At 43.4% G+C, this 23,708-nt stretch overlaps 1 protein-coding gene across 1 annotated transcript; it reads left to right on the forward strand.

Moving 5' to 3' along the window:
• Positions 1-1,430: 1,430 nt before the first annotated feature.
• On the forward strand, positions 1,431-22,841 carry FBXO43 (F-box protein 43). The gene is made up of 5 exons (XM_083186977.1): positions 1,431-1,579; positions 13,515-15,001; positions 18,562-18,664; positions 18,806-18,994; positions 22,213-22,841. Exons 1-5 carry the CDS (start codon positions 1,529-1,531, stop codon positions 22,459-22,461), a joined length of 2,079 nt encoding a protein of 692 aa, XP_083043103.1. The 5' UTR covers positions 1,431-1,528; the 3' UTR covers positions 22,462-22,841.
• Positions 22,842-23,708: the final 867 nt, after the last annotated feature.

Consider the following 23,708-nt stretch of genomic DNA (forward strand, 5'->3'; position numbering starts at 1 on the left):
GAGATCTGAAGACCTCCAATACGAAAGAATCAGCGGCCACTCATACTTTTGAAAAAAAAAAAGTATTTTATTTTTATTCTCTTGCGCCCGTCTTCAGTTTCCAGGGAGTTACAAACGATAAATCGCATGTGAAAATGGCACATCAAGTGCCAACTCATATGTAAGCCCTCCCGAGGATCTGCTCAGGGAGCTTAAGGGAAATTAGGACATGGGGGGCCTTAGGGGTAAAAGGTTTTCGCCGCTGTGGGGGCCTGACTAGCAGCTCTGTAAGGTGCTGTAGTACGTTATGCTATGTGGCATGTCTGTTCAGACTCTCAAGAGTAAATAATCTGCCTCCATCTTTCTCTCAATGAGGCTGCCCTAACTGGAGTTGAATGTACAGACACTGGAGTTGCCTCCTGGGAGGCTATAGCCAGGACAGTAGTGAGCCTGGCCTCTTACAGACCTCCAGAATGTAAGTATGTGATGCGGGCAGTCGCACCAAGAGGGGGGTACTTTTTATTGTTGCCGGGGTCTGATGGAGGGTCCCGTTGCAGAGCCGGGGCATTGCTATGCTAGGGATGCCCATTGACTATCGATGATTCTAAATCATCGATGGTTTATGGCTGATGAATACTTTTGCCATCGATGTGGGAGAACCAGATGGTTTCCCTACATCGATGGCAACGGTGAACCAATGTTTCCTTTATTTTTATTTTTTTAAAGGTGCCGGGACACGGACCATGGCTTCGGCCCTGACAACTGGAAGTCCCGCCCCCGAGTTCTGATTGGCCCACGGACCGTTCAGTCAAGTATAATGGTCGACCACCTCTTGGTCTGCTACCTCTAGGTTGTCAATGAGTGGGTTAACACTTAAAATGATCAACATACTCTAGGTCGACCGTGACTGAAGGTCGACATGTACATGGTCTGCATAGGAAAATGCTGACACAGGTTATTGCTTTTTTGGGTGTCTATTTTGACGATGGTAAAGTGTGAAGAAGATGGTTACAAAAAAATAATAATCGGGAAAAACTTGTGTCAACCTTTTTATGCGTTGAACATTTGCTTTTCTCCTATCAATGTCGACCTAGATTATGTCAACCATTTTTAGGTATCGACCTATCAGTGTGGACCGGTCCGATACCCAGCCGGATAGATAGATACTGCTCCTGCTTCTGTGCCGCATGACAGCCCAAGCGCGCTCCCGTGCCACCAGCGCTGTCTGGGCGAGCCTGCGCCTACTAGTACGAGCGCCGCAGCGCAGTGCACCCGCGCCCCCTCTCCTCGCTGGGGCGCCGGCCCGCGGGTGACAGTTGGAAAGAGCGGGCGATTTGAAGCGCAGTGAGAGAACCGCTCCTGCTGCCGCCTCACGCCGCTGGTTCCCATAGCAAGCAGCAGCCCTATAGCAGCTCGGGATTGGCGTTGCCATAGGGTAACTGGCATGTCAGGGTGCAATTACACTGGTAGTAATAATAATAAAGCACGGAGATGTTATCCCGGGGTGGTGTGTGACTGCCGGTAGCTGCTATTCCTATAGGCGCTTCCTATGGACGCGAGCTATGAGCCTGGTTGCTGGAGCTTCCTGCACGGACTGAAGGTGACAGGAGGAGGGGGGCAATAATGGCAGTGACCGGGGCAGTTTGTATTGCCCACTGATGAGGAATCCGCAATAGTGATGGTCTGGTGCTGCACCTATAGATGGCACGTATACTGTGCTGTGATTTGCATGTACTGTATACAGTATGCTGTATATTATAACGGGGCAGTGCTGCTATTATACTGTATACGGTGCTGTGGTTTGCATGTACAGTATATGTATGCTGTATATTATAACGGGGCAGTGCTGCTATTATAGATGGTACATATACTGTATACGTGCTGTGCTGTGATTTGCATGTACAGTATATGGGGGGAGGGGAGAGCAGGGGGATGTATTGAGCAGCATGGCACTAGATCAAAGCAGAAATAGACTTGCCAGGTAAGTATATGGTACTTGTGTATTATCACGGCGCCCATCGCATACCAAAAGGCATGCGATATCGCGCGATGGCATACAATTTTTAAATTGTATGCCATTGTATGTGGCATACAATGCCATTCAATGCGATGCGATTAAAAATTGTATAAGCACCCTAATGGGTGCTTACAATCTTAAATGCACCCCCACGCCACCCCCCCCCCCCACACTATAAACGTGAACCCGAAGCGTGGCGAGCGCAGCGGTACGCGTCCTATGATCTTTTCATACCCCACTATCCACGTAGGCGTGGAGTTGATTTTGAAAAGTGTGGCGAGCGCAGCGAGGGGACGCAGATACCTGTGAAGTCCGCTCGCCACACTTTATAAAATCAACTCCACGCCGACGTGGATAGTGGGGGTATGAAAAGGTCGTAGGACGCGTACCGTCGCTCCTCGCGGGCTCGCTGCGCTCGCCACGCTTCGGGTTCACGTTTATAGTGGGGGGTGGCGTGGGGGTGCATTTAACATTGTAAGCACCCATTTGGGTGCTTGTACGATTTTTGATTGAATAGGGGGCTAAAATCATGTTGCATCGCATGCCATCGGGTGCATGGCATGCGATGAAAACATTGCGCAACCAATGTTGGGGGCGCCATGATAATACACAAGTACCAAGTAAATTTCTGCTTTCAAACCTGATGCCGCACATCAGGACCGACTCTGCATCTTACGCAACTAACGGTCCTTTTGGATTATATATAGTCCAAATCTAATCGAAAATTACCCTGAATCAAAATGTGTGTACACAGTATTACAATTTAATTAATTTATTTATTTACAGTTTCTTATATAGCGCAGCAGATTCCGTTGCGCTTTACAATAGTAAACAGTGAGAAGACAAACTGGGTAACAACAGACAGACATGGAGGTTAGAGGGCCCTGCTGCAAATTTACAATCTATAGGGATATAGGAGGGAAATACAAGGACAGGCACCAGTAATACTGTAGCATAGCACTCCCACCAAGTTACAGGTCCAGAAGGGAAGCTATATAATACATAAGTGCCTCAGAGGGTTATGCGTATAGAACTTAAATATGATAGGCTTGCCTGAAGAGCTGAGTTTTCAGGGAACGCTTGAAAGTTTGGAGGCTAGTGGAGAGTCTTATTGTGCATGGAAGGGCATTCCATAGGATGGGAGCAGCCCGATGAAAGTCCTGTAATAGTGAATGGGAGCTGGTGATATGTGCAGAAGAGAGACGCAGATCTTGTGTAGAGTGGTCGCTACAATCTATGAAATTCACCTGCAATTTGGGCTCTATTCCTGCGATTGCAGCAGTCATTTGCAGGAAAAGGGTCCAAATTGCATGTGATTGACAGCAGATGCGATGCGCAGTCCTGTGTGCACCGTAGAGGAGCCTGCAAGTCGGTTGGATCGCAGTCTTGGCTGGGATTGTATGTGAGAGGACTGCATACTATATATGGCATGTAATCCCATGTGGCTGAAGTGGGGATTGTGTGCAACTTCTCCGAGGGGAGGCGAATGCCCAGTTTAAGCTTATAATTGTGTCGGGGGAGAGCAGGCTGTACAGCTGGACCTAGTCATTGCATTATTGAAGTAAAGTTTGATTTACTGCACCTATGGCTGGTTACATTGCATGATGCGAGCTGACGTAACCATAAGGTGTCCATACACTACTAGGGGGACTTTTCTGAGGTTTCAAGTCTCATCCGATTTCCCCTGAACTCCCCGGCAGCTTCCCATTAGTCCGATTTTGTGCTCGAGTGCTCATTACACACAAAATATATTGCATGTGATTTATCAAGCCGTGACAAATTGCTTGCGTTTTATCCTACTGCATACACATGTAACATAAAATGTATACTGCTGCGGACGCTGCTGAGTGGGTGGGAGTGTCCAGAGACCTACTGACACCATGCATGTTAACTCTTTGATTGCCAAGTGAATTTGTCAAAATAGGTGTGAAAATTGCCAATCAAACATTATTTTTTTTTTTTTAATTTGAGTTTATGTAACAAATGTGAGCGACGCTGGCTTTTTTTAGCAGATATTTTGAACCTCACTCAGATGTTGGCAATCAAAGGGTTAATAAAGGAAAGAACTGTGATCGATCTGTCCTTTATGAACATCGATTTAGTGTGTATGTTTGATATGGGCTGGCAGGGATGCCGTAACAGCCAGTGTGTGCCCACCTTGAGATTTAGTCCCTTATATTGAGGGTCCTTGTGCTGAAATCTACAAATTGACAAAAAATTAAATAAAATGGGAAACTCGTGTCGACCATTTGTGTTGACCCTTTCCCATGTAGACAATTTCAATGGCAATATTTTGGGGTTGACTCTCAACTTTCTGATCCACACCTATTAAAAAATGGTGGCCGTGTCATGGATTGTTTCTAGGTCTTCTGAGGTAAATTTGAGAAATTGCCTTTGATTTTTAACCAATATATACAATATATACCTTGGTTCTCTGGCATTAAGCCACATTTACAAAGCAGAGAAAAGCAGGATTTATACACAGGTTTTTATAATAAAATCTACATTCAATAAAAAAAAAAAACAACCATAAATTGTTAATTTACGTTTGCTACTTCTATGGGTTCACAACTGAACAAAATGCACAATTTTTAGTGCAATATGTGCTGAATTTCTAAGCACTGTATTGCAAATAAATAAATCCAGCTTATATTTAGTGAATTTAACTGAAAGGATAATATTCATATGTTAGTTTTGTTGGGGATCCGTTCAGTAGAGGGAATTCAATCATAGCTCCTATTCAAATAACATTGTAGTCTAGTCTAATTCTGATGAGGTTCAATTCTTTTTTTTTTTTTTTTTCATTAATACATTTTTATTTAATTTCAAAATAGGTATAATGGGGAAGGGGGTACAGAAAATAGAAAAGGGAGGGGAAAGAAGGATATCGTGTGACGGTAACAAAGTTAGGAGAAATAATTTTCAATAGAAGAGCTTTGAGAACTCATGGGGAGAGGTGAGAAATTGAACCCGCTATAATCTAGCTTGGGAATGGTGTGGTTATGGGGGCGGTATCTAGTGTTCATTCTAGCACCCGCCAGCTTTGAAAACCCCTGCAGTTCCTGTTCCCTGCCTGGGGTGTCGCTGTCTACTGTGGTGTTTCTAGCACAGATCTGGTTTGCATATCCGTGCTGATAATCAGACCACACTGTGCTAGAAGCACTACAACAGACAGCGACACCCCAGGCAGGGAGGAGGAACTGCATGGGTTTTCAAAAAAATGGCGAGTGCTAGAATGAACACTACGGTATCGCTGTTTTATCTGTTAATTCTGGTTCTTTAAGTCTAAACTGCATGGGGCCAGACTGATTAGGGTCTCTTAACCAGGTAGAACCTTCTCCCTCCGTCACCTATTCATGCCACACTCTCCCATTTCACCAGTGGCAAGGAAGCAGATATGAGAGAATATGGCATCAATTCCATCTCCATTTCGAAACGGAAGTGGACTTTGTGGAACACTTTGATGATTCAGGGTGGTCATGGTTGTTTCCAGCATTGTGCCAGTGTACATTTATGACCAAGGACATAACGTTGATGGGCTGGTAGTGTATCTGGGTAAACATGTAGGAGAGCTAACTGAGGGGATGGAGACAGATGTCCCAAGGACTTTATTGATCAAGGTGAAAACATCTAACCAGTATTGATGTATCACAGAGCATGTCTAAAATATGATAAATGTGGCCCATCTCACCACATTCCCTCCAACGGAATTTAGAACATGTGGACCAATATGAGTGTAACTTGTCTGGCGTGAGATATAATCTAGTTATTTATTTAATCTGCATCTCTGGTTTACGCATCTGGACCTAGTAAAAGATGTGGAAAAAAATCAAACTCCATTGTGTCTGATATTTAAGTACCAATGTCTTCTTCCCAACGTAGCTGTGCCGAAGATTTAGGGATCTGGCCTTGTGTAGTTAAAAAGTTATACCATGTGGAGATATGGGCTCTGGGGTCAGATCTTTTTAGTTGGGTCATAAGGTAGGGGGGGGGGGGGTACCAGGCAAAGTGGACCCAATGCCTTATGCAACCAATCTGTAGATAGTGGAAGAGTTCTCCATCGGGCAAGACGAAAGAAGCTTGTAGTTGGGGAATGGTTAACATAGTGTCACCATCAAAATGGTTGCCCAGAGTAGATAGACTCTGGGTAGCCCAGAAATTAGGGGAGAAGTTTGGGATAAGGGCTGAGAGTAATGCTAAAGGCATATTAGCATTAGCAGACAGGAACGTCAGTGAGGTGATCTTCGAGGTCAGGTTATCACAGGTCTTAAGGGTGGTTTGAATAGATGGTAGTAAATGTAAGGCTTTAGGCCTCAGTGCTTGGGGAACCCAAAGAAGGTTCCAAGAAGAGAACCCAATTATTATTATAATTTTATTTATAAGGCACCACAAGTGTTTCGCAGCGCCGTACAACCCAATGCTACGAACTTCTTCAAAAATCGCCCAAGATTGGTTAGTTGATTTCGAGATCCAATCTTGTAACTTGGCCAACAGGCAAGCTTCTCTATACCTCACCAAATCTGGGAGGGCTAGGCCTCCACTGCATCTAGCGAGTCTCGGGTTACCTTTCCATAAATAACTGGTCAATAAGTCCTTACTTTTGGCTAAATATAGTTAAGAAATGGCATAGGGAAGTGTCCGAAAGAGGTACATTAATTTCAGGAGAAGGGTCATTTTGAAAGCTGCCTGCCTACCCAGCCATGAAATTTCATAGTTTAACCATGACTTGGTTAGGCTAGCACGATAGTCTAGTAACTGAGGTAGGTTCACTTAAAAAAAAAAAAAAAAAACATTTAAAATGGGATGGGATATGAATACAAAATAGGGGAATGTAGGAAAATTGCCAATGGTTGGGAGGTGGTGCGTAACCGAGAGAGCAGAGGGTCTGGCAAGTTTATGGGTAGAGCGTCCGTTTTTGTTGTATTTAGCTTATAGTAGGAAACTTTGCTATAGTTGTCAAGGATCGTGTGTAGTTGCGGTAAAGAAGTCAGAAGGTCGGTCATGAAAAGTAATATGTAATCGTCAAGGACAGATTTTATCGGTGAGTCGTCCATTTCGGAGACCAGGGAAGGAGGAGTCTAAGGGTTCAATGGAAAGAACATAGATAAGAGGGGAGAGAGGACAACCTTGTCTAGTGTCGTGTGCAATGTCTGACAGGAACCCATTACTGAGATCTCTAGTGGAGTGGGTGCTGTATAGAGCCAGTATAGGTGAGAGGAGGCAATCTCTAAAGCCATATTTTAATAGTCTAGATTGCATATATATCCAACTCAATCTGTCAAATTATTTTTCTGCAGAAAGCAGCACAAAACCCTCTCCAGGTTTTCATCTATGAGATTGAATACTCGTCTGGTATTAGCTGAGGCCTGCCAGACACGAACCCCCCTGGTCAGGATGTATCCGGGAGGGAAGCTGGGGGGTTACACTCAGCTATTAACTTAGCGTAGAATTTGACATCTCCATTAAGAAACATAGAATTTGACGGCAGATAAGAACCACTTGGCCCATCTAGTCTGCCCTTTTTTTTTTTTTTTAAACATGTTACCTCAAACCATATTTGATCCTTATTTTTTGTAAGGATGTCAATATGCCTATCCCAAGCATGTTTAAATTGTCCTACTGTATTTGCCTCTACCACCTCTGATGGTAGGCTATTCCACTTATCTACTACTCTTTCTGTGAAGTAATTCTTCCTCACATTTCCCCTGAATTTTCCTCCCTCTAGTGTCAGTGCATGTCCTCGTGTTCTGCTGCTCCTCTTCCTGTGAAGAATGTCTCCCACCTGTACCTTGTTAACACCCTTGATATATTTGAAAGTTTCTATCATGTCCCCCCTTTCCCTTCTCTGCTCTAAAGTATACATATTAATATTAATAAATCTTTTAGTCTTTCCTGGTACGCTATAGAAGCGCTATAGGTCTGTAATTAGTTAATAAAGATGGGTCTTTTCCCGCCTTAGGGATGGTTACTACAGTATGTGCTTCCAACATTTTTGTTGGAAAAGCGCCAGTCTGAAAACGAATTGAATAACTTGAGTTGTTTTTGGGCAAGGAGGTCCCTAAAAGTGGAATAAAAATCATTAATATCGGGAACTCTTGCCTTTCCCTTGGCAAGAGATTTAGTCACCCTTTCAACTTCCTTTACAGTCCATGGGGAGTTCACTTCTGTCAATTGGTCAAGAGAAAGATGGTAATTGGAGATGTTCTAAAAACAAGCCTATAAGCAGGGTGGTGGGTTGAGGGAGAGTCGTGTCTGAAGGAAAGTTATAGAATTGTGAAAAGTATGCGGAAAATTGTTGAGCTATAGCAGAAGGGTTGGGTATTTTACTCCCTGAAGGGGTCACTAGATGAATAATGTGATGGGCAGCTTGTTTTGTGTGAGCAAGGTGGCGTCCCGTCTTAGTACCCATACTTAGCACACCAGTGGGTCGTAATGGAGAAGGCTTATTGTTTTCAAAATAGGAGTAGATGCCTGCCGCTGTATGTGCTTTAGCTATAGGATTTGTAAGTAAGTGAGGGGACAATCTCCATGAATGATAGGGAGCTTGTTGTCCAGATAAGTTCCACATCCATAGCAGGGGGGACATGGTCCAACCGTGTTATTGGTCAGTGATTGCAAAAACCCCCCAAAATTATGGGTCCCTGGGACCCCTCACTTACAAAAATCTGGGTCCCAACGGAATAAAGCCTCCTCTCCCCTTCCCCAGCATGGCACATACAGAAGCCTCCTCTCTTCCATATGGCATATACCCTGAGCCAAGGGCCAGCCTGATCCTATTTTTTTTTGGTAAGCAAACAGATTTGGGCACCCCAAAACTGGCTATTGTGGGTTAGGGGGGGGATCAGTACTCAATTGGCTATATGCCCACTCACGTAAAGCAAGATACACATATACTAGAAAAAGGCATAATGTCGGAATAGGGACACCTGTGCTGTACCAATCAGGATTGTAAAAGTAATGGCAGCAACAACAGGAGGGATAGGGTGAGTGAAATCCCAGCAGCGTCTATAGGCTCCTCTCCTACAGGCAGCTCTGCCTGTTAAGAGTTAATTGGTGAGCTGCAGCCTCTCTGCCAGCCGTGCAGTAAGAGGACAAGTGGGCCATTAACAGCCAGCACTCAGAGTCTGGAGGAAGTGACGGTGACACACAAGAGAGCAGCACCACGAGGTAGGAGAGGAGGAGGGAAGTCTGCAGCCCGAGTCCTGCTAGCAATAAATCCCCATACATGACACAGCCAAGCAGCCTGCTAAATGGACCACGCACCCCTCTTACCGCTACTTCCTGCCCGGGTCTGCTCCGTCCTCAGTGTCACACCTCCCTGGTTCTGGCCCCCAATGCTGGTTTCAGTTCCTCAGGCTCCGTCCTCACACCAGCCGCAGCTCTGTTCCCCTGCTGAGCCACCGTCTTCAAAGGTGGTGGGCCTGGCCACCGTCATCAAAGGGGGCGGGCCCGGCCGCCGTTGTCACCAAAGGGGACGGGCCCGATCCCTCCAAAGTCACTATGCTGCCGGGGAAGTGCCGGGCATCGCCGTCTACGGCGATGCTTGGCTTCCCCGTGAGGCTGTTTTAGCAGGGCGCTGCGAGAGGGGCAGGGCGCATTTTGCCCTTTAAAAATCGGGTAGGGCGCAGCTAAAACAGCCTAGCGGGATTACTATCTATCTATCTCTATCCAGGAGGATTTGAAGTCAAGTCATGGTAACAATGTTGCTGTGAACATCTGTTGGCTTTCCAGTGTCACTTGCACCATTTCCATAATCATGTACATGTCTATTCTACTAAACCACCTCTCCACCGAACTAGAGGCAGCAGCAGCCAGGCTGGCCGGTATCATTCTTGACACCTAGCCATTTGAGAAGGCCAGTAAGAGGGTCCATGGTTAATTGCAGGGGAAGGGAGCAGCAACAGGGTTAAAAGCAGGGAGCGGGGGGAGGCAGAGCTCATTCAACCCCCAGCTAGGACAATACACCTAGTGTGCTAGTTATAACCTTAGCGGAAAGGAATTGGGTATTTCAATACTCGAAAAGGATCTAGGAGTCCAAATAACAGCAAACTGGGGTGTAGTGCCCATTTTAATGTAGCAACAAAAAAGGCCAACAAAATTTTAGCATGCATTAAAAGGGGCATGGAAACTAGGGACTCAAGGGTAATTATGCCACTATATAAAGCATTGGTGAGACCTCACCTCGAGTACGGAGTACAATTCTGGGCCCCACACTATAAAAAGGACATCATAGAATTAGAAAAAATCCAGAGACAAGCAACAATGCTTTTTAGGGGAATGGAGAATTTAAGCTACGAGGAGAGATTAAGCAATTTGGGACTATTTACATTAGAAAAGAGACATTTAAGGGGGGACATGCTCAACATGTACAAATATATCAGGGGCCAATATAAGGAACTGGCAAACAACCTTTTTTTTCAAAAAGAAAGGAATCTAGGACGCGAGGGCATGAGTATAGATTAGAAGAAAAAAGATTTTGTACAGCTAGAAGAAAAAATGTCTTTACGGTCAGAGCAGTCAAACTTTGGAACTCTCTTCCTGGAGAGGTGGTGTCTGCAGACACATTTAATACGTTCAAAATAAGGTTGGACAAACACTTATTGGTTAATAACATCCATGGGTACAAATAATCTGTCTTTACAAGTCAGTTCAATAACAACTAGGTTGAACTAGATAGACGCAAGTCTTTTTTCAGCCTTACTTACTATGTAACTATGTAACCTGCCCACCCAGCCTTTAGGGGTATAGATAGATGCGTCTAAATCAGGGCGCGACAAATATCTTTAAAATCTAGGAGCCAGGATCAAAATGTAGGAGCCAGATATACCAATAATGTGGACAGTGCGTGACGAAGTTGCGGACAAAAAATTTACGCACACCATAATGTCCATTACATCTACCACCTGCCGTAATGTCCATTACACATTTATACCAAACATCATAATGCTCATTACACAGTATGCCACACACTGTAATATCCATTACATATAATGCCACATGCCATAATTACATATTATGCCACATAACTTCAGTTTACCTACATGCTCATTGCTATGGGTTTCATGCTTGTTGCTATGGGGTTAACCTATTCATTGCCATACAATTCAGGGCTGGGCAACACCGGCCCTCCAGATGTTGATGAACTACACATCCCAGCATGCCTTGCATCAGTTTCAGCATGGCCACATAGCAAAACTAATGCAAAGCATCCTGGGATGTGTAGTTCATCAACATCTGGAGGGCCGGTGTTGCCCAGCCCTGGGTTACATGCTATGCCAGGGGTAAATGCTTGTTGACAGGGGGTGAACATGGTCTACCAGGGGTTAATGCCAGGTGTACAGAGCTATAGGGCAGGGGAGTGGATTTAAAATAGCCGGCCACTGCACTTACATTTAGCAGGTGCCCTCTCACAAACTGCCGCAACGAAGCAGCTGCCGGGCAAGAACACAGCAGGGCTGCAGGAGGGTGGCTGGAGCCACGCTGACATACATGGTTTCCTGCTACTGAGGCACGTGGCAGAGCTATAGGGGTGGGAAGCCGGCTGCCGCACTTACACTTAGCAGACACCATCTCACCAAGTGCCACACTGAGGGGGACGCCGGGCAGGAACACAGCAGTATACAGTATGTGCATACATGGATAATTATGTTCAAGGGTAATGATTTCTTTGGTTGTCAATGTCATTGTCACAGTATTTGGCAGCGGGGAGGGAGGGGGTGCACATGGCAGGAAAGTAGGGGAGTTACAGAATGCCTCATATACTCACCAATAGGCAGCCGCACACCTGGTTCCTGCATTAATACGGCATGGGCCATACGGGTTGCACGCTAGATAGGGTGCTGTGGGGATGGTAGCTGATCCCAGAATGGTAGGAGGCGTGCTCGCATAAGCCACATGGTAGTGGCGGGCACATCCCAGGCGGTTCATAAAATGGTAGGGGGGCGTGGTCGCGTACCCACAGCGGTGGAATGGACACGTCCCCGGGGTACCACGTTAGCGAGAACAGGACGCACTGCTTCCCTTTTTTCCTTGCCCTGCGATTGTTTGGTTATGATTATGGATTTGTTCAATAAAGCTGTGACGCCTTTTAATTGGCCACTAAGTACATTGTCTTGTCTCAGTTATTTGGTTGACCGGAGCAGGGCGCCAGTAAGTCGCCCTCTCCCGCCTTAAGGAGCAGAAAGCAGAGGGAGCACAGACTTGCTTGGGAGGGCTGTGTTGGTTGGGGATATGGTCATTGGGTCACCAGCAAGTTGTCAGTCAGTCATTAGGTCGACATGTATTTAGGTTGACTTGTGTCTAGGTTGACATGCAGGAAGGTCGACATGAGTCTAGGTTGACAGTCAAAAGGTCGACATGGGTTTTTCACTGTTTTTTAAACCGACGTGCCGAAAGGCGGTATTTGATGCCCTACCATCCACTAGGGTGTGGTGGGAGAATTAAATAGTGTGCCGAGCGCAGCAAGGCACCGAGCCAGAAGCATGGCAAGCGCATTTCAACCTGTGTCTACATTCGGGTGAAAAACCCTGTCTACCTAATGACTGTCTAACAACTTACTGGTGACCACCTGATCCACACCCGTTGGTTGAGGAGATTACTTTTCTTGGAGATGGGTTAGTGTGGAAGAAGGGTGGCAGTGCAGCCACCTCAGCACCCACAGCAGTGAGACAGTTATGCATGGTGTCCCAACATTTAATCTTAAAATAAGGATTTTACGGTTAGAGGTGCAAATGGGGAAAAAAATGTGAATTTACTCTGACTGGTTCAGTGCGAATGCAAAATGAATATGCAGTGTAAAATTGTGGCAAAAATTGCAACTCACACCTAATTGAATTGACCACTTAGTACATAGAGGCCCCTAATAGTGCTGTTGCTATCTCCAATTTGATGGCACCTGGCCCTCGCTCAGTTTAGTATTTTTCTTATAATGCAAAAAAAAAAAAATCTTTAATAATGCTTTTATGACCTAATCTAAAATGTGGACACAGCTCTGTGGTCACGTAAGGGTTCTATCGCATGGCATAATATCTATTTTATTTTATCATCATAACTTGACAATAATGAGTAAATAAGCTCTTCTATAGGAGGCTTGGTTTATCTTCTGTTTTGTTTTTAGATGGCACCAGTGATATTGTGCTCCTTCTACTATTCCGGTTTCCTATTGCAGTTGGAACCAAACCTGGAAAGATGGCCATACATTATAGCAATAAAATGTATATTTAGGATCAGTGTCGTAACTAGGTATGGGCCTGCTGTGTGTCACGCCAAGTGCAAAGGCTCTGGGCACATAGTCGCCTGCGTTTCTGACTTTGGTGCATGGAACAGCAGCCCCGACTATGGAGGCTGCTGTAGTGTCTGGCTGCCTGTGACCCCGCCCCCTGTGTGTGATGTCACATGTAAAGGAGGAGGGGCCAGCACAAGGTTTCGGGAGTACTTATTACAGTGGGTTTTAGGATATTGAATTTTTTTTTCTCCTTTTGTAGAAGAATCTTCTTAACGTCTTGTCTTTATTTTTCAGGGTTATAGAAGAAAGAAGTCCGAGATGGCATGCAAAACATCCAGTTTAGACAAGCCTACGGTGGAAAAAACTGTAAACCTAGCGGGTGGCAAAAACCCTCCTGGCTATAGAATCTCTAAAATGTTTTTATCTCAGGACAGTGGATACAATGAATCCCTAAAAGCCTTTAGTCCAGAATGTGGGGGAAACCGCAGTGATCCTTTTGAAGGCAAAACTCCAAGACAAGAGTTTGAGAACTCTGAAAATATAGATCCTACACTAGTATGCTCCCCTATAAGAAGCAAAGTATTTTGGGAGTCCGAAACCGGCTCCAACACCAAGCATGTGGTTTCTGAAGCTTATGAAACTCCCCGAGTTATTAAAAAGGACTCTTCCCTGCGACGTAGGTTACTCCTTTCCAAGGCTACGTCTGGTGGGAACATAGACTTTGATGTTTCTGAAAGTTCAGCAGAAAGCTATGGAAGGAAGAAAAGTCTTCAAAGGGTTCCTAGTTTTGAGTCTAATCTTTCGAACAGCTTTTCGGACTCCCCAAGAGACATTTCGTACAAACCAATAGCAACAAGCACTTTAAAAACAGAAACAGACTCTGGCATGTCATGTAGAAAATGGAGACTGTCATTTGCTCAGCAAAGAAGTTCTACCTTAGATGACGGTAAAGACATTGACCCTTTCCCAGAAGTAGAAAACCTGTCACCAGTCCAGTTCTCTGCAGATTCGACAGATGACAGCATTCTGAGCGTAACTGAAGAGAACATTTCGGAGGTACCTGCCACGCCAACCAGTGACCTAAGTACCTGCTGCAAAGAAGAGTTCCAAACACCTGTAAGTGAGCTGGTTGCAAATTTTCGCTTCAATCTATGCACCCCCACTTGTCTTCTGGTAAATGACTTTGACAATTCTGGAACGGAGGACAGCGCTTTTCACTCGCTAAGCCTGGATAAGTCCCAAGACTCTCTAACTGATCATGAAGGCTCTTTCCAGGAGCTTATTCAAAAGCAGAAGGAGACCCCTAAATCCGTTCACAAAAACCGTCTGAGAAAGCTAGAGCGGTGTAGGAGGCTTTCCACGCTGAGGGAACGAGGCTCACAGTCGGAAGTTGAGGAAGAATGTTCCGAAAAGCAGCTCTTGAGTTTGTCCTACAAATCTAAAGTAGTCCGGAACTCTGTAAACGAGGAAAACGAATCCAGCTATGAGGACTCTGGATTGAATTCGCTTTTAAAGATAGACGATTTGACAGGTACACCTGCCCTGCGTGTTGTGCGGGAGATACTGGTGAGAAGCACTCGGAAACGCGCTCAGCAGGCCACAATGCTGGAGCTCTTGGGCAGTCTGGATTATTCAGAATTACCAGAAGATGAACTTACAAGACTGATTGGCAGGAAAATGGGCTTGGAAAAAATAGATATTTTATCGGAGTTGAAATACCGAAATCTGAAGCATATATTGGCTCTGATTTTTAAAGTGTTGAATGTGGAAAGTATCTGCAGGTGAGAACATAGTAACGTACGATGACCAACTTGCCAGTTCTTTCATGTTCAAAGTTGTTACTTCCTCCTACTTCTAGACGATTGATACCATGCATCTTTTAACGCCTGCTCCACATTTTTCCAAGTCCTTCCCCAAAGTCATAGTATCCAAAGCAAATATACATGGTTTGTTAATGTGCCAGGAAATAACACTCCACATGATTGCCGTCATTGCCACCCCTTCTTTCCTCTCACCTGCTTGCTGGCATAGAGAAAGCATCAGTAATTGGAGTAAGACCACACACATATAACATTATATTCCTAGCATTTTAGAGAGATGGTTTTTAAATGCATCTCTGATAAGTCAACCACACCACCCCTCCCCGCTTCTGTAACAAATTACCCTCCTTATTTCTGTAGTAAGTTAAGCACCCACTCCCCCCTCACGTCAACCTTTTGTTGACCTAATGCTTGTGTCGACCTTCCAACCTCATCGACCTTAGGTCGACACATGAAATAGGTAGACATGGCCTTCATAGTAATTAAGGTTGAAAAAAGACGTCCATCGAGTTCAACCTATCTGACCTGTAACTACTGACTTGAGTAAGTCATATCTATAGGATTCCCTTAGTGGCCAAAAATGTATCCAGGTTTGATTCAAATTCATTAACCGTAGTTTTTTCCAGTACAAACCAATCAGCTCTTGTTAATTTTCAAACAGGCTGTAAAATGTCAGGCCGGAGCAGATTGGCTGGCTGAATAGTGGATACGTTCTATGGCTCTAATTTTTCACCAAGCTTTGATACGTTCTGACTTCACTAATGAATACCTGCTCTCCCTATATAGCAAAGTATATGTTGTGTTAATTATGCAAAATAGGCTTGTCCTTGATGAATAAGGTGACGTTCTGCCTCTGGTGCAAATCTGTTCTTGATAGTCAAAAAAATATAAAAACCTTAGGGTTCCATCTTTGCATTACTTTATTTGGAAGTTCTTCTGGTATATTGCAGCATGTCTCATACTAGAACAGTCCAGAGGAGAAAAACTTTTATCGAGGGCATGGAAAATATGGTAAATAAGGTCTAGGCAGCAGTTTAGCACTTTACATATTACTCATTCTGTATTACATCTCTTCATAGAACTCCTTTTCTTGCAGCCCAGGTGCAGTACGGTGCATTTAATGGAGTCTTACCCAGAGACTTGTTTTGTTCAGAACCTGACCAGATTATATGTGTGGTCAAGGGTGGATGACCAGGAGGCTGAGCAGCTGTGTAGGGCAGTTACAGTCCTGTGTTATCTCATATGCTAGCTAAGTTTTATATATTAAATCTTTTTAGTGTGATTTGGATGAAACCTGTTGTTCTACAACTACTGAGTTAGCAACACATAAAAGATTTAGGAACTACTCAGATCGGTGCCTCCTGATAGCAAGTTAAAGAAAATAGGATTTCTGTACTTTGGTTAAATCCCTTGTTTCTTGTGAAGCGGCCTCACTCCCACTACTCCCGGACATCATAGTGCGAAAGTAGAAAATGCCACAGGGGCTTATGAAAGTGCACTATGCCTGTAATAAATACATGCAGGAAACTGAACAGCAATTTGTGGAGCAGTAACCCTGTGCTTTGCCCTATGTGTCAATCTATGAACCGATAAACATTTAAACGTTACTTTATTATTTTAAGTGATGGTTTATTTAATGTTTAATGTATTTGCCATCTTTTTTATGGAACTGAAGGTCAAAATCCAGGCTTTCATTTCCACTGTGCCTATGTGAGCTAGGTTTATTTGTAATATGAACATTGGTGAGTATAGTTAAAGAAATTAAAGTCTGTGTCCTAGTACGTTGTCAATCATTAAGTGGGGGCACATGGCTTTAATAAGTCAACGGTAGTTATAAAATGTTAACATATTTAAGGATAACCCAAAACAAAACTGAAGACCTGCATTTGGGTGGAATATCCTTTGAGTTAATATCATCAAATGGTTACTACCTGGGCTTTCCAAAATCTAGTCAGATCCCCAAAATCTTGCATCGTCCTGGCTTGGCTTGCCCACTTACACTTTCCGATGGTCAACGTGATGCCTTTATTAAGCAAAAATGGAATGAGAAGGAAATAACACACACACACACACACACACACTCAATGGCCTCACACCCTGCTAGCTGACTTTTGGTAAACAGTGGGGGATTTTGGGAGATCCATGGCATTGTGTGACCGTTGAAAGAAAAGGTTTTTTTGCTGCGCTTTTTTTGAAGTAGATAAATTTATTAATTAAGCAAAAATATTCTACACAATTTAAAAAATATGTAGAAATATTCTACACAATTTTAAAACAATGACAATAAAAACAAAAAGTATATAAGGTGCATAATTAATTTAGAGAAATTTCTCTTGATTATTTAGCATGCTAGGGTGCAATTGAGTAGCAGAATAGTCACCCGTAACCGGTTACCAGGTTTAAGTCCGTTCTTTTGGGACAGAGGAATGCAGGTTCTTGGACCAAATTGGTGTTTCCCCCTTGGCACTTCGTAAATTTGCAGGAGTCTTTTGTGTAGACACCTTGAAAAAGCTGTGTACACCACAGCGAAACGCGTCGGTGGAAGGGTGCTAGCAGACAACCGTTTGGGTTACCATACCATCAACTCTTGGACCTACACTTTTTCCTGCACAAGCACTTTATTTGCTGAAATTTAGGAGCCAAACCTTTGGAACCTGGGCAATAAAAGAGAAGAGGCAAATCCAGCCTGCTGACCCCATACAGCCAACTGCCAACTCACAGGAAAACAACCTGTTGCCAAATCCACAAAAGACTCCTGCAAATTTACGAAGTGCCAAGGGGGAAACACCAATTTGGTCCAAGAACCTGCATTCCTCTGTCCCAAAAGAACGGACTTAAACCTGGTAACCGGTTACAGGTGACTATTCTGCTACTCAATTGCACCCTAGCATGCTAAATAATCAAGAGAAATTTCTCTAAATTAATTATGCACCTTATATACTTTTTGTTTTTATTGTCATTGTTTTAAAATTGTGTAGAATATTTATACATATTTTTTAAATTGTGTAGAATATTTTTGCTTAATTAATAAATTTATCTACTTCAAAAAAAGCGCAGCAAAAAACCCTTTTCTTTCTACTATATATTGGAGGCTGACAACCTCTTCACATTGCTGCAGCTTGTGTGAGACATCTCATTTATCAAGCGCCCCTCGAAAGGATAACTAACGTTATCCTTACTTTCTTCATTGTGTGACCGTTGTAAGTAATCTACAGACAGATGACTAGAGGCCAAATGAATGGTGTAGTAAACTAGCCACAGGGGACGGAATTGAGGAAAATTTTACTGGCGTGGTAGCATTGATGCACAAGATCTTCCATTTAAGCTACGTTCATCCCACAATAAAGGATGTTGTGGGTGTGGGTCCACATTTTACCAAAAGGTAGACGTTTAATATTAAGTGGAATTCAAAAATATGCTGGCCAAGTTTAACATGCGTATAAATCTGAACCTCTTGCATAGAAGTCTGGACTTTCTTGTGGCCTTTAACATTGCAGCAAATATGGCATCTTTCTTTTTAGCATTTGGAAAGTAAGCACAGAGTGGCGGGAAATGGTTCTCCAAGACAAGAATGCATATCAGAGAAGGAAACTGTTCTTGAAAAGGCAGAAAGTTGAAGCTGAGGTAATAAGTTGGAAATTTATTTTAAGTACATTTATTCTATATATTTTATGGGATGACGTTTGTGTTCGCTGCATCTTTTAACTGTTGGGAATTAACAATTTTTTAAATTCAAATCTCAACTCAAACAATTGTCCTTTCTAGCGAGGATGCATGTACTCCTCAGAAGATGCAACGACCAGATTACATCTATTAAACCGATCTGCTCTGAAATCTGTTCAAGCGCAAGCCAGATTTGTATTTCATACGCCAACCTCTTCCTGTGGTTCTGTGACACCAAAGGACTCTGTGACAATCCCACAGTCTGCCAGTAAACAGCAGGAATATATTAAGGTTAGTGTGTTACTTCTGTTCCTAGTGATAGTTGTACTTACCTGCAGATGAGTACTCATGTATTGAGCCTCAATACACCATGTGACACGGGTGAGCAGCGTCGAGCAGTGTAGTGTCTTTTTCAATCAAATGTGAACATTTCCTGACAAGATTTATTACTGTGCAGAACAGGGGTTGTGCCAGCGCTGGCTGTTCCAATGATATAGACAAGACTGTTCTCGAATAAAAATATGTAATTTTAATAATAAAAAGGCAACAAATTGATGTACATGGATCACAAAGACAATAATATAAAGATACAATTTTAAATTAAAAATTAAGTAGATAAAAGATTGAACAATCAATTGTGAAATATCACAGGGATATTGGGTGTATCATTGAGATCTCCATTATATATGGCTTATTTGAAATGATAGGAGTTGTTATTACCATCCATTTTGAAGTCTTCTGGTATATTGTAAATGTCCAGAGGTGTGTGACCAGTGTCCAAGGTTGTCCTATAAATTCAAGGACTCAAGCCTCCCTATTTGGCGTTTTTCTCCTTTAACTGGAACAATTTAGGGATAGTGCAGATATCGCTGCGCTCGCCACGCTTCGGGTTCACGTTTATGGTGGGTGGCGTGGGGGTGCATTTAACATTGTAAGCATCCATTTGGGTGCTTATACAATGTTTCATCACATAGGGGGCAAAAATCGCGTTGCATCGCATGCCATCGGGTGCATGGCATGCGATTCGATAAAAACATTGCGCGATGTACATCGGGGGCGCCGCTATAATACACAAGTACACAAAATTTGGAGAGCCCTTAATGGATGAAACTCATGTTTTGACAATTAATTGTCTACTTTAAACTATCCTGTAACCATGTTGCTAATGAGGCTGATTGCCTAATAATAATAATAATAATAATCTGTAAGTGCTTACAGGAATAGGGGGCTCCTACACTCTGCATTGGTTAGAACATATTTTATTTTGGTCTTTACATCATCTTAGTGTCACAGCGGTGAGCCCCCATTTATACAGCTTAGTTTCCTAAATGTAGCCAGGAGTGGGCCGCTGAGGTGCCATTTTGAATTTTCCTTCTGTCACCCCCTGCTCACTAGAAGGGTTAGGATGGGCATTTTGTCATTTTAGTTTCATGCTCTCTTCCATTGATTGTGCCTTACAGATGTTCTCCTTCCCCCTGAACATTCATAAGGGAGACTTGTTCCAGAGCGAAGTCTGGCAGGGTAACACTGGTTATGTTTTTAACTTGTTATAAATGACGGCTTCCATTATTAAATAGTCATGTGCAGCATGCGAGGCTGACAGCTGCCTGATACTCGACTCCTCTGGCACTGCTTACAGATCTGTTTTCATACACCTATCCTTTTTGCGCCATAGTTTTTCTTGTGTTGCATACATTACTTTCCTTAGCTGTGCTTGTTCCTCTTATTATGCATATTCACCATATATTGTATTAAGTACTGAGGATTGTTGCTATGGCACAGTTGCAGATAAAGCATAACTATGCCTGGCGAGAGTTGCTTGCATTGGACGAGTCTTTTGCATGCTTACCCTAGATTGGGCTACTCTCATTTTTGCATCTTCTACCCCTGTCACACCGGAAGCAAATTACTGGGTTAAAGCTTTTCAACCAAGGAATTTGCTGAAAACCCGGGTCTTAAATCCCGGGAACTCTGACCCTGCTCTTCACCAGGGTTGGAGTGCCGGGATTTAAGACCCGTGTTGACCCTTTCACACCAGAGAAAAACAAGGGGTTTTCAGCAAATTCCCGGGTTGATTTGCTTCTGGTGTAAATTGGGGTCAGGCTGCAACCGGCAAAATGCTGGGTGGCCAGTGTGAAAGGGGTATTAGTTAATTTAAGGTGTACTAAGCCAAAAACTCTACTCTAAGAGCCTTATTATAGTTCACTCTTTCTGACAAAATCCTTCTTAGATGGACAAACCATGTGCATTGCAGGGGGGCAGATGTAAAATGTGCAGAGAGAATTAGATTTGGTGGGGTTTTGCTTCAAAGTGAGATCTACAGTATATTGCAGTGTAAAAATAAAGCAGTCAGTATTTACCCTGCACAGAAACAAAATAACTCACACAAATCTTATTCTCTCTGCACATTTTACATCTGCCCCCCTGCAGTGCACATGGTTTTGTCCATCTAAGAAGGATGGTCAGAGTGAACTAGAATAAGGCCCTAAATTCCATGGTGATCTAAATGGGGTTATTTAGGGTGATTTGAGGATAGTGTATGTGAACTCGCCTGTATCTGGCAGAACCACTCCCTGGTTATTTAAAAGAGGTACAGTAAGAGATAGATAGATTATGCTTTCTACTTTCCCCATTAAAAATGTCAGAAAGGACTGCACCATACTTATTATGTTCTGGCTGGTCATGGCGGCAAGGGACAGGTACCAGTGAGTCTCCCAAAAACTCGGGTGTTTAATACAGGTGTGTTTTGGTAATGGGTTACAGGAACCAGTGCAGAACAGAAACATTGGGGGCCAGTCAATCTCATAAAAACATGATGAAAAGTTTACTTAAAATAAAAGGGTAAGAAACCGCAGACTATTAGGTACTTATGTAATATCTGGGCTCCCGTTTTTCTTATGAGACCGCGTCCCCTCGGCTTGCCACACTATATAAAATCAACTCCATGCGTAGTTGGATAGTGGGGGTATGAAAAAATGGGATGCATTTAACATGGGAGCCCAGATAATACATAAGTACCGACCATTACTCAAGGTTCTAATACGGGTATGGAGAACCTTCAACCCTTCAGCTGTTTTTAAACTACACATCCCAGCATGCCCTGCTACAGTTTTGCTTTTTTTGGCCATGCTAAAACTGTTGCAGGGCATGCTGGGATGCATACTTCAAAAACAGCTGGAGGGTCTCAAAGGTTCCCCATCCCTGTTCTAATACCACCTCCCCTGCAATGGGGATTCTTTGGTATGCAATACCCTACTCCAGGCTTTCTCAACCTTTTGTACTCGAGGCGCACGAACAATGCAGGTTTTAATGATTTCCAAGCATAGTATTGTACGTAATTCCCCCACACTTTGAAATGTATGGAATTGTAAAACTTGTTGCTCAGATGTTTAAGTTGACAAATACAGTGAATATTTTTTTCTTCTTTGAGATGCTTTCCATCCCTAATATCCGTGTACACAAGTATGACTTAACTATATCTATGGAGTAAAATATTGTTTCGCCTGCAGATCGCCAAAACATTATTCACAGATGAAGCGCTGAAACCCTGCCCGAAGTGCCAGTACCCGGCTAAATATCAGCCGCTGAAGAAGCGAGGCAAGTGCAGCAGGAAGGACTGTGGCTTTGACTTCTGTGTGCTCTGCTTGTGTACCTTCCACGGTTCTAAGGAATGCAGCGGTGGATCGGGGAAGCGAGCGCATAAAAAGGATACACTCCCTGGAAGTGCCCAGAGCAAGCGCAACTTGAAAAGGCTCTGAGAGCGATCCACTGGGTCCCATTGTATCAAATTTTAAATCCAGTTTTTATGTTTGCATTTTACAATTCTTGGTTCATTGCTGCAAATGAAGGCGGAAACTGACTGCAAAACAAGCACTGTATTGCAGCTGTGCACTTATTGCCAATATTTTGCAGCTGGACTCTTGGCCACGTCTTTCGTGGTGATAAATGACCAACATGTTATATATGTACATACATTAACTTGTTTATATCTAGATCTCTTTTTATAACTTATTTTAGATGTATTTTTGTTACTTTGCTTGCTGTTCAGGCACAATTTTAAATAAAATATTTTAGGGCTTTTTACCTTCGACATCCAAACTCTTGAAACTTGTACATTATGTAGTGACCTATCGTTATATATAGCTTCTACTGTTTCACATTAAATTCTTCCAATTCTAGTAAATTTCTCCTTTCATTCATTAAATGCAGCATTGCAAAACAAGACCATGGGTACATGGAAGGGTTTATGATGTTATGGTTTCGATCTCTTTTTATTTCTAAACAAATATATTTGTAACTGTATGTCCAGGCCTCACTATGCTGTCCAGGTCCAAGTATTCCAGTGGTGGTTGGTCATCGACAGATGTTCACCCTAGGACAGGGAACATTTGGCCCTCCAGCTGTTGAACTACACTTCCCAGAATGCTTTGCTACATAGAATTTGACGGCAGGTAAGAACCACTTGGCCCATCTAGTCTGCCCCTTTTTTTAAAAGGTTACCTCAAACCATATTTGATCCTTATTTTTATGTAAGGATATCAATATGCCTATCCCAAGCATGTTTACATTGTACTACTGTATTTAACTCTACCACCTCTGATGGGAGGCTATTCCACTTATTTCTGTGAAGTAATTTTTCCTCAAATTTCCCCTGAATCTTCCTCCCTCCAGTGTCAGTGCATGTCCTTGTGGTCTGTTGCTCCTCTTCCTGTGAAGAATGTCTCCCACCTGTCCCTTGTTAAAACCCTTGCTATATGCGAAAGTTTCTATCATGTCCACCCTTTCCCTTCTCTGCTCTAAAGTAAATATAGTAAGATCTAAAGGGGCCCATACACGGTCCGTTTAACGGATCCGTTTGGGTCTTAATTAGCACGCATCGGATCGCATGCCTAGTGCATGCGGTGTGCATGCAATGTGATCCGATGCGAAGTTTAGCTAGTACAAAAAGTATGTGCAGCACATACTTTTTGTACCGTACTATGTGATGCGCGGGAGCGTGCATCGC

This window comes from Crinia signifera, chromosome 5 (genome assembly GCF_055691185.1).
Source record: "Crinia signifera chromosome 5, ASM5569118v1, whole genome shotgun sequence".
In the NCBI taxonomy this organism is placed as follows: domain Eukaryota; kingdom Metazoa; phylum Chordata; class Amphibia; order Anura; family Myobatrachidae; genus Crinia; species Crinia signifera.

What these genes read in the sequence shown, in the direction of transcription:
- FBXO43 (XM_083186977.1), top strand. Translation starts at nt 1,529, where the DNA reads ATGGACGCGAGCTATGAGCCTGGTTGCTGGAGCTTCCTGCACGGACTG. An exon ending in AATGTGGAAAGTATCTGCAG is followed by an intron (nt 15,002 to 18,561) that starts GTGAGAACATAG and finishes CTTTCTTTTTAG; the next exon opens with CATTTGGAAAGTAAGCACAG. An exon ending in AACAGCAGGAATATATTAAG is followed by an intron (nt 18,995 to 22,212) that starts GTTAGTGTGTTA and finishes TTTCGCCTGCAG; the next exon opens with ATCGCCAAAACATTATTCAC.